The sequence below is a fragment of the Daucus carota genome, chromosome 6 (assembly GCF_001625215.2).
Source record: "Daucus carota subsp. sativus chromosome 6, DH1 v3.0, whole genome shotgun sequence".
Classification (NCBI taxonomy): Eukaryota; Viridiplantae; Streptophyta; class Magnoliopsida; order Apiales; family Apiaceae; genus Daucus; species Daucus carota.
This window is the reverse complement of record NC_030386.2, coordinates 15,645,465-15,656,508: the sequence shown is the minus strand read 5'-3', so window position 1 is coordinate 15,656,508 and position 11,044 is coordinate 15,645,465. Positions and strand designations below refer to the sequence as shown.

Below are 11,044 nucleotides of genomic sequence, written 5' to 3'. Positions count from 1 at the left end.
CACTCTGTTCACATTCTCTGAATATTTAAACTCCTGAGATATACAAGATAAAAAAAATCAAGATAAAATCCCTCGAATTTTAAACTCTGAGATTTAAAACAAAGAAAATAAATTTCTAAGTACCTCAGAATAAGACATGATGTTTAGAAAATTTATCAGAAAATCAGATTTTGTCATAAAATCCATAGCTCAATAATGTGCTTGTGAAATAATGTGTGTGATTTAACATATTAATCAGAGACTAAAGAATTTCATAATTTCTTAAGAATAAGGAAGACAAATATAATCTGTTCAAACTCTCAAGACATAGAGAAGTGACATACTCTGATGAAGAATTATGCAATTAAATACCCCCTATATATACATATATAAATATTTTTTTTTAAATTTTTTTTTATTTTTTTTAAGGACGCTTCTCAGTGTAAATGAGGCACGACCTTTAAATATAATATAGCATCAGTATTTCTCCAGTAATCAGAGATTGTGACTGGTCACCATAGATTATAAAATCTTAGCAATTACTTAATACCAGCAAACGTTTGGGTCTTCCCAGTCACTGTCATATAGACATCTAAGATCTCAAAGGAGTACCATGCTTATCATCTGGGGTATATTAGCTTAGAAATAAATTCATCAGAGTTTATAACCACTGTGCATCTCTAATTTAATGAGAGAAAATTCAAATTAATCAGTCTCACTTATAATTAAGATATGTGAAGTAAAAGAGTCTCAATGATATTAACATGCTTCTTGTGTAATACAGTTGCACAAAATTGAGATCAAGATTGAAGAACTTAACTGAGATTCATGATTACTAATTCAGATCATGCTTCATAGTTTCTTCACAGGTTATTTGTCTCAAAAAAAATGAGATCATTTATCAAGATTCAGAGTTTACAGACATCAGAGAATATTGTCAGAGAATGACAATCAGAGTATAACAGACAGAGTATATCATCAGAGAATATCATCAGAGTTTAACAATCAGAGTATATCATGGCAAATTTGTGAGCAATACATATGGTAATTAAACTTGAAAGATCTGACCATTATGTTTACTCAGTTCCTGTTATCATTCCTAGCTCATTCACCAGCCTAGTAAAGGTTGCTTCACATAGTGGTTTGGTGAATATGTCTGCTAGCTGCTGTTCAGTGGGAACAAAGTGAAGTTCAATGGTTCCTTCCAGCACATGCTCCCTTATAAAATGATATCTTATACTGATGTGCTTTGTCAGAGAATGTTGAACTGGGTTTCCTGTCATAGCAATAGCACTTTGGTTATCACAATAAATAGGAATTTTAGAAAAGGATAACCCATAGTCCAACAATTGATTCTTCATCCAAAGAATTTGAGCACAGCAGCTGCCTGCAGCTATATACTCTGACTCTGCTGTTGATGTTGATATTGACTTTTGCTTCTTGCTGTACCAAGAAACAAGTCTTCCACCCAGAAATTGACAACTCTCACTTGTGCTTTTCCTGTCAATTTTGCAACCTGCAAAATCTGCATCAGAGTATCCAATTAGACTAAAATCTGATTCTCTAGGATACCATAATCCCAATGATGTGGTTCCCTTGAGATATCTGAATATCCTCTTTACTGCAATCAGATGAGGCTCTCTTGGATCTGCCTGAAATCTTGCACATAGACATGTGGCATACATTATGTCTGGTCTACTTGCAGTCAGATAAAGCAAAGATCCAATCATTCCTCTGTAGTTTGTGATATCCACTGATGCACCAATATCTTTGTCTAGCTTGGTTGCTGTTGCCATAGGAGTAGTTGCAGCTGAACTGTCTTGCATACCAAATTTCTTCAAGAGATTTCTGCACTACTAGAATTATGCTAATATACATCAGTTAAAAACTGATGTCCGGTATAAGTTCGACTGATGTTACTGTGGGCGATGTTAAAGGTCCCTGTCTTTAACATCAGTTAATAACTGATGTAAAAGACTACTTATTACATCATTTTCACTTAAAAAACCGATATAATAACTCAATTTTCAAATTTTAACACACTTTTATCTTCTGAATATGATCATAATATGATATTCTAATCTAATTGAACATACTCTAGACATGCCAATTTATTAGTTTTTTTCTAAAAAAACGATGTTGTTACATTTTACATCAGTTTTTTAATAAGACTGATATCTATGGTACTTTTTTACATCAGTTTGGTGGTCAAAACGATGTCTAAACGTAAGCTAACTGATGTCTTTTGTTGTCATTAACAACAGTTCCGGTTAAGGTAGATGATGTCTATTGTGTATTTAACATCAGTTCTGGACACTTAAAATGATATCCAATGGTCCCTCTAACATTAGTTCTGTAAGTTTTGTCGATGTGTATTATAGTCATTTACATCGGTTATTAACTGATGTAAAAGCTTAACGCCTTTAACATCACCCACAAAGACATCGTTCGAGTTTTTTGATTACATCAGCTATTAACTGATGTCTACATCTTTTAACATCACTTCAACTTTTAACCGATGTTTTAATAATCAATAACATCATTTCTAACTATAGTGCTTGATGTTATAATGATATATTAACATCATTTATCTTTTGTAACCGATTTTATGCATTAATATATTTGGACATCAGATTGCTGTATAAATGATGTCAACCAACCTGTTTACACAAAACAAATACCAAACCAATTACAAAATCACCAAATCAACCTCCAAATTTAATTTGCATATATATATATATATATATATATATATATAAACCAATGTAGATCCAACATTCATCCAATACAACTAGTCCAACATTCAAATTTATCTACTCCAAACATCTAATTAAACATAAATTTAAAATGCACATCTTAAAATATCCGATAACATGCAATTAATCTGTCTAACTTATGAGAATCCAAACTACATAATAGACTGGATATAATTTAGCGACTCCAACCAATGATGTCGAGGTCCGCCTTAGAATAAGTCCTGCGACTCCTTGCAGCCTACTGGAAATATAACACACATGCAAGCAAATTTATATAATCTTTCTTTACTGACATATATAGTTAGAATATGTTGTTCAAGTTAAATGACTTTTATAAAATAAACTACCGCAAACAGAGCTTATGAAGAAGAGATAAAAAAAAATGATTAATATCTAGCTGCATTGCATGAGTCATTAGACAAACACAAAAAGAAAATGCCTAATTAGCTTATTACCAGTTGGGGAACCATGGATATGCTCATATATAGATGCTCCCTGATAGATTATTACTCTCATCAGCTACTTTCATGCCTTCATATGTTGATCTGGCCATTAACATTCCATACACCTAAATAAACAACTTAAACTGGGTAAAATTTACATATAGATGTTTACATAGAGAGAAACAAAGGACTGACATAATATACATTGTGATAATGTGCGTGATTTTGGCATCCTCCAAGTTCAGCATCTCCCCTGTGAATAGTACTCTCGGGCATGATTTTTGTAATTGTCTCAAAAGAATAACTGAGATGAGAGATTAAGCAGACATATAGAATAATGGAATGCAAAGAACTTGATTCACTTCACCTCAAAGACAGCAGGCTCATTCATGTCATTCCATAAACCATCTACCCCAAATTTGGAAAAATCTTTAACTAGACAAAATAACCAACAAAAGGCCTTCCCTGTCCAGACGTCCTTTTCAAAACCACTGTCATAAACAAAATAACTTTCTTTGTGTAAATATAAGACGTTTATTTAGAATATAAAGGAGTTGAAAAGAAATTATAATGATATTTGATTGACGATTTGAACCATTAACATTTATTTAGAATTTAACCTTTTTGGAATTATATTAAAATATGAAATATTTTAATATTTTTTCTCAATATTTATTTGAATACATGTAAGCCAGATCCAAATTATAATTTTTAAAATTACTTTAAAATATAAATTATTTTTAAATATGCTAGAAAGGAAACACAATATAAATATAAATTTATCTCTCTTTAAATCTTTTTATTTCTTTCCCCTCTTTATTATTTTTTTAATCTCTTGTCATGCATTAACATAATAACACAATATATGCCAACATGGCATGGATTTTTCTAAAAGAATCAAACAAGAAGGAAACATGTAGTCAAATGAGAGCAGACTAATGCATATGTATAAGTGTGCCATAAGTAAGCTACATACATATATATTTGATTTTCAGGCCATGCATAAATACATATTCATGCAGAGGTCTGAACGATAGATGTTTCAATCTTGCTTAGCATAAGATTTAAAAACTTGCTCAACTTGTTCCAGGATTTCCAGATTTGTCAAGATGATGAGCTCACCTTGTTCGGGCTAATCTATAATTTAGAACTAGTTGAACTCAGCTCGGGCAAGTTAGATAGAATCAAATTACAAATGATATTATATATAATTTAAATATGTTTGAAGTAAAATAGAGCTGGGAGTATGTTATTTTCAAATATGTTTGAATCAAGAATATGTTGAATAGTAGATTCTAAGTTACCTCCAGCTACAAGGTTTGATGTTGCATGGCCATATACATCTGAATCTGATCTGCTTTGGCAACTAAAAAAAGCAACAATAAACAAAATAAGATTTACAAGTTTATAACACAACTAATAACCACCATGTGAAATAAGCACCTATTTTACAAACCACAATGTGCACCCACACGGATACAAATGTTCACTGGTAGAAATGCAACATCTGGAGCAATCAAAAAATCCACTCCCTGCTTCCGGAAAAGTTCTAATGCCTGGAATAAATTCATCAAATAATTAGTGCAAGTATTACATGGGGTTCTGATAATAAATCTGTAATGTGTCAACACAATTTTTGTCTTAGAAGTTACTACCTCAGATATGTACAGTGGCACAATGGTTGATGAGATGCCAATACCAATTCCAGCAAGTAAGCATCCAATTATAATTGTCAGAACATTCTGAGCCGTGGCACTGGAAAATTAGGACTTGTGTAGACTAATGATTAACATTTAGTATGAAGCCCATTAGAAAAAAAAAAAAAAGAAACAGACCACAGAAATGCACCAGCTGCAAGTGGGATTGCATCTATTTGAAATATTATCCTTTTAACTGAACTTCTTCATAAAATATGACAATTGATCAAGTATTTTACTTGTAGACAGCATTGCCTGACAAGGATTAATATTACGCTTATTATATAGCTTTACCAAAGAGATACAGGTCCTGTGTTATTTAATCAGGGAAGTGCCTTATGTTTTGTCTGAATGGAGTTGGCGGAAAACAGAATTATACAGTAATCTCATCAGAACCCAACGATGAAGACTTACCGTCGAGGACATTTAAATTTTTTCGGACTAATAACTATATGCGGATAACTTGAACTAAAGAGATAAGAAACAAAGATTGACAACAACATGAAGTTGGATATAACAATAATCACGAACAAGATAAACTGGACCAGATTAATGTACCTTCTATCCCTTTGAGTTCGACACATTCACTTTCACACCAATTCCTGAAATCTACAGCTTTTGCAACAGAGCATAAAAGTGAGATCAGATTACAAGAATTTTTTACACACTGCATCCTGATATACAAGAATTTTTTATGGAATTCTTTCATATTCGACACATTACAGGTACCTATATATTAACGCAGCCTCTAGGAAGGAGAATCCGAGTTCATGTGTCAGCCCCCAGAACAAATCGAAAATAGTTAGAGAGGAAAAGATGCCGATCTTCCAAGGGGTAACTACATATATTTACGAGCAGACAAACATAAGAATCACAAGTACACCACAAGTACATACACCAAATCAAGCAAACCATAACGACCCTAAAATTAAACCATCAGAATCATAAGCAAACCAAATCGAGAAAATCATATGAGATACAAATCACAAGCAAACCCCTAAAAAATTAGAAGCCCTCATATACATACAAGAAACCCAAAATCAAGAATCGTCATATATAGAAAGGGTCCAGGTCCCCAGCAATCGGTTGCTGGGGAACCTTTAAACAGCCCACCATCTGCGAGCCGTTGGATGGGCTCGTGGACGGCCCCGATTTAAAAATCATCCAGCGCTTTTTTAGCGCTGTACGACTAGCGTCCAGCGCTAAAAAAGCGCTGTACGAGTGAATGTTTTTAACGCGTACAGCGCTAAAAAAGCGCTGTAAACACAGGAAGTATATAGTCGACAGTCCGTTATAATTCAAAACACAACTCAGCGCTAAAACCCTCTCCCTGTACGAACACCCCCAAACCGGATCATCCAATTCATACATCTATACAAACTCGTGCTTGTGATTGGATTCTCCAGTACATCGTGTTTAAATCGTTTCGAAGCCACTGCCATTTCGAAGCCACTGCCATTTCAAGTTTTGTTCAAAGGCTAGCATAGCTTCTAGGTAAACTCTTATTGCAAGCTTATTTGAATCGTGTTTAAATCGTTTGATCAGTGCTTATAGTTGTTGGGATGATATGTGAATTGTTGTGTACAAAATTGCATGTTTGAAGCACGACTACAAACTGTTTGATGAAATGCCCCAGTCAAAATTTTATTGTATTTTGTGAATTACTTTGATTTCTCGATTTATAGCAGTTAAAATGTAAGAATTGTAGCAGCTGAAATGGTGAATTACTGTTTTGGGGGATGGATATAGCAGTACACGTTGTGATTTATAGGTCCCCTTGGTTGAATGATACATAGTTTAGATTGTTAATTATTGTTCTTGGGGAGGGATATCGCAGTAAATGGCTTATTAATCTGTTATACTTGAGGCATAAAAACTGCATCCAAGTATTTTGTGTGGATTGTACAATAAGCAAGATGCATTGAATTATAGCCGTTTAAATGTATGGATTGTAGCAAGTGAATACAATAAGTTTGGTATGCATTGAATTTTGTGTGGATTGTATGAATTGTTACTCTTTCGTTCATTTGCTCTGTATATGTGTTATGTTGCTACATTGTTAATCGTTCTTTTCTTGTTTGGGAATTGCAGAGATGAAGGAGATATTGCCAGGACCGAGCAGTCGGGTACTTATCACTGACAATGCTTATCATGTCAGTGATAATGTATGGAGGGGCATAGACAGGGGGCCTATAGAGTGTTTTGGTGCCAGCCGTCTACTTCACGTTTGGGTTTTGTCTAATGCACAGAAGGAGCTGCTGCACGACGTGGGATTTGGATTGTTTGCTGACCAGGATGTGGGGGTACAGAATGACACGGCATTAGTTTCTGCACTTGTGGAGCGGTGGAGGCCTGAGACTAACACATTCTTCATGAGGCGGGGTGAGATGACTATTACTCTCGAGGATGTTGGTTATATTCTTGGTCTGCCTATTCTTGGGCAACCCTTGGCAGGGCCAGCCATACAGAACCCGGCGTCGTGGTTTAAGAAATACTGGTTCGAGCCACTCAGTGATGAAGATTTTGAGGCTGCTTGGAGTAAGTCGGGCATCAAGTTTACTTGGCTTTATGAGAGATATGGACGGGCGGGTGTGGAGGGTGACCCTGAGCGGATTGCAGTTCACACTCAGGCTTACCTTATGCTGGTTCTGGGTGTTGTACTCTTCCCTACGAGGAGCCGGAGTTTTGTGCACCCGAGGTTCATTGGCCTCCTTCGTGATGTTTCACAGATTCATACATACTCCTGGGGGTCCGGTGTGTTGGCATATTTGTACAGGGCTTTGGGGATGGCTGTGAGGAAGGATAGCACACACATAGCTGGATGTATGTTGCTACTTCAGATATGGAGTTATGAGCGGTTTGATATTGGGTTGCCTACTCCATTTCCTGGGGCTATTAGATATCCGGTTGCGCTATACTGGGCATATCCGAAGACGAAGTCTGTTCTAGTTGAGGAAGCTGGGAAGGAGGAAGAGGTGGTAGTGAGGCTAGTGCTTGGGAAGCGGCGCCGGGGTTCGAAGGGTCCACACCACAACTTGCCACACTATAGGGCTGAGTTTGATGGTGTCGGGTCAGATAGAGTGCAGTGGACTCCTTATGATGAGGAGGAAGAGGAGGTTGACGAGGACTTGGGTGAGCCCGTTGTGATTCGTCATATGGATTGGGATCAGATTGAGGCACAATTGGCTGGACAGTCTAGGCTTCCACTTATATGCTTCGACATCTGCGAGTACCAGCATTCTGATAGGGTTTTGAGGCAGTTTGGGTTGAGGCCATGCATTCCGAGGGCCCCTGTAGACATGACCCCATATAGGGTGCCGAAGCAGAGGTTCCGGGCAGAGAATTGGATGGCTGTGTGGTTCGCAGAGATTGCCCAGTGGAGGCGCTTTTGTGACAGGCCTGACATTGCCCTTTGTGATGATACACTCTACACTACCGAGGATGCTTACATGGAATGGTATCTGGAGGTGTCGAGGAGGGGCATTGGGAAGCCAAAGCCCGTGCCTCAACCAGATTATGCGAGTCGTGAGTTGTTCGACAACTACGAGGCCTTCCAGCTTGTAAGTGTTTTGTTAAGTCCGATTTTTGCAAGTCCTCTATTAATTATTTGCTATGGCCATGTTGTATTCACTTATGTTTTTCTGCAGATTGAGGCTAGTATGGACCTAGTCCGACAGTTGGATGCGCGTCTGCCTGAGAGTTTTGTCCCCGACTTTCGGCAACTTGCACCCAAGTTTGTCGATCGATACAATCGGTTCATGAGGACTGTTAAGGGGCCGGGATTCACCCCTCCAGTCTTTGAGCATCTAGATCGGGCAGACATGTCTGGCACAGGTTTGGCAGGTGTCGCTGAGCAGGACATCATTCCCATGACTCAGCCTTCGCAGCATATCCCTGATCAGCCAGCATCTTCGTCCCGTCCCGACAAGATGGCACTTGTTAGTCTGAGAAAGGGGAAATGGAAGATGAACAAGCCCCTTTCTTCTGCAAAGCAAGATACAATAGCTACTGATTGGGGTTGGAGAGATGGTGTGGTGAAGCTAGACGGGGGGGTGAAGAATGCATTATACGAGTTGAAGCCCTTGAATTTGTTGACACTGGCTCCGGGATCTTGGATTGATGATCGGATCATTTATGCATACATGGTACATTCCTACACCTCTATGTGTATTCCGTTTTGAATATTATTATGTGATTTCTGTACAATTATGTTATGTATGTGGAGTGATATGGTTACTAACTCTTAGCTATCTATTCATGCCACAGATGTTGCTCCGTGATAGGGAGGAGGTCGTTGCTTCGCTATTTGAGAGGAAGCCAACGTACTTTTTTATGGATCCATTCTTCATTCCCTTGGCGAAGACGAAGAATTGGAAGAACCCCGAGTCCTACGTGAGGTTGCATAACTTCTACTGTGACTATGGAAGTGGCGAAGTGGGGCCGACGATCAACAAAGTTGATTTCATCTTCGTCCCGACTTGCGTAGAGGAGAATCACTGGATTCTATTTGTCTTCTCCGTGAAGACATGGGGCGTTGTCATGTTGGATCCTTTATATGATGACCCAAGTTACCCGGAGGAGGAAGAAATTGTGGTATGTATACACATAATGCACCCACTTATGTCATTATTGAATATGTTTTAGAGTATGTTTATTATTAGTATTGACTTGATTAAACATATTTCAGACGGAGATGTTGCCCGAGTTGATCAGATTCTGCGAGAGGTCCCAACATGTTTTTCCAGATGGCCTGGCTCAGATTAGTGCCTTGATGAGAAGGCCAAAGCAAACCAACTACACTGACTGCAGTATTTTTGTGATGAAGTACATGGACTACATGTTGCAAGGATTCCATTTACAGTCGATGACTTGGACGGCTTCCGATGTTGAGACTTTCCGCTATAGGATTGCGAAGGAGATTCATAGGGGAAAAGCAAGAATGATCCCGGGGTTCCTAATGAAGCAAAGGCTGGACAATGCTTCTAGGGCTCAGTTGAAGTAGCTTTGTTTATGTTCTTTTCATTTGTAGGTAGGATTTTGTAGTTGAACTTGTCTTCATTTGGATTTGTAGAACCTCGTTCATTTATCTATATAATGCGGCCTTCGTTTATATCGGTTGTTTAACAACCGTGTCCTATTCCCTTCCCCGATATTTAGTTTGAATTTTTGTTCAGTTTGGTATGATTTTGGTAGGTTTTATGGTTGATTTTGGTTTTATTGTTCAGTTTTGGTTTCAGTTTTGGTATGATTTTTGGTATGATTTTGAATTAAGGTTGATTTTTGGTATGATTTTGGTTTATGGTTGAGTTTTGGTATGAGTTTTTGGTTTATGGTTGAGTTTTGGTATGATTTCTGTCGAGCAAAAAAAACAGGGGGAAACCACAGAAAACAGGGGAAGGCTGGGCAAAACCTTCCCTGTGTTTCCAGCGCTTTTTAAGCGCTGGACACAAAAAACTGTTTTTGCCGTCCAGCGCTTTTTAAGCGCTGTACGGCAAAGACAGTTTTTTGTGTCCAGCGCTTAAAAAGCGCTGGAAACACAGGGAACTTTTTGCCAATCCAAGCCACATTTATGCAGGTTTTGGTAGTACAAAATGTTGTTTTTTACACCATTCACACAAAAACCTCCAAAATCATAGAAATTCATATAAAATCTTTAAAGTTCTAAAAATTCATGGAAATTAGGAAATCCTTACAAATTCATACGCATTACGAAATAAGGAAATTGTTAGAAATTCATACAAATTCATACAAATTAATTGAAAATGCCTAGAATATTGGAGTAGCCAATGGAAAGTTGATGGTGAGGGGTTTCGTCCATGCTAATGAAACAAGTCGCTTGATACAACACCAAAACACTTCCCTCGCGAACCTCTCCCGTCGTGATCATTGGATGATCTTTTGTGTCATCACCAAGCGAAACTAGAATAGACTCGGACCCGTCATACAATCTAAACTTTGCAAGAAGAAACGGATTTGGCTTATCATCAAGATTGTCCGTTTGCAAATTATGTACGAACCCCTTCACATATGCGATACGAAATGTGTCTTTTTGGAAACGTGTCTCGCGGGGCCTCAAATTGCTTATCTCAGCAATTCGCTCGACATTGACAAGTTCACCTCCATCCCAAGGACGTAGCACAAAACGCCTGTCTCTGTCCAAAGCGTCCGC

General features: G+C 37.7%; 2 protein-coding genes and 1 long non-coding RNA gene across 3 annotated transcripts; 2 read left to right on the top strand and 1 right to left on the bottom strand.

The window, feature by feature from the left end:
• Positions 1 to 2,842: 2,842 nt before the first annotated feature.
• On the bottom strand, positions 2,843 to 3,638 carry LOC108227142 (uncharacterized). The gene is made up of 3 exons (XR_010284375.1): positions 3,383 to 3,638; positions 3,191 to 3,303; positions 2,843 to 2,976 (listed from the first exon to the last, which is right to left on the bottom strand). It is a non-coding gene; the product is annotated as an uncharacterized LOC108227142 (long non-coding RNA).
• Positions 3,639 to 6,968: 3,330 nt separating this feature from the next.
• LOC135147219 (protein MAIN-LIKE 1-like) lies at positions 6,969 to 8,527 on the top strand. Its single transcript, XM_064080088.1, has 2 exons — positions 6,969 to 8,400; positions 8,523 to 8,527. The coding sequence occupies exons 1-2, from the start codon at positions 6,969 to 6,971 to the stop codon at positions 8,525 to 8,527; spliced, it is 1,437 nt and encodes a 478-aa protein (XP_063936158.1).
• Positions 8,528 to 8,532: 5 nt separating this feature from the next.
• LOC135146950 (putative ubiquitin-like-specific protease 1B) lies at positions 8,533 to 10,037 on the top strand. Its single transcript, XM_064078885.1, has 3 exons — positions 8,533 to 9,020; positions 9,142 to 9,468; positions 9,563 to 10,037. Exons 1-3 carry the CDS (start codon positions 8,535 to 8,537, stop codon positions 9,875 to 9,877), a joined length of 1,128 nt encoding a protein of 375 aa, XP_063934955.1. The 5' UTR covers positions 8,533 to 8,534; the 3' UTR covers positions 9,878 to 10,037.
• Positions 10,038 to 11,044: the final 1,007 nt, after the last annotated feature.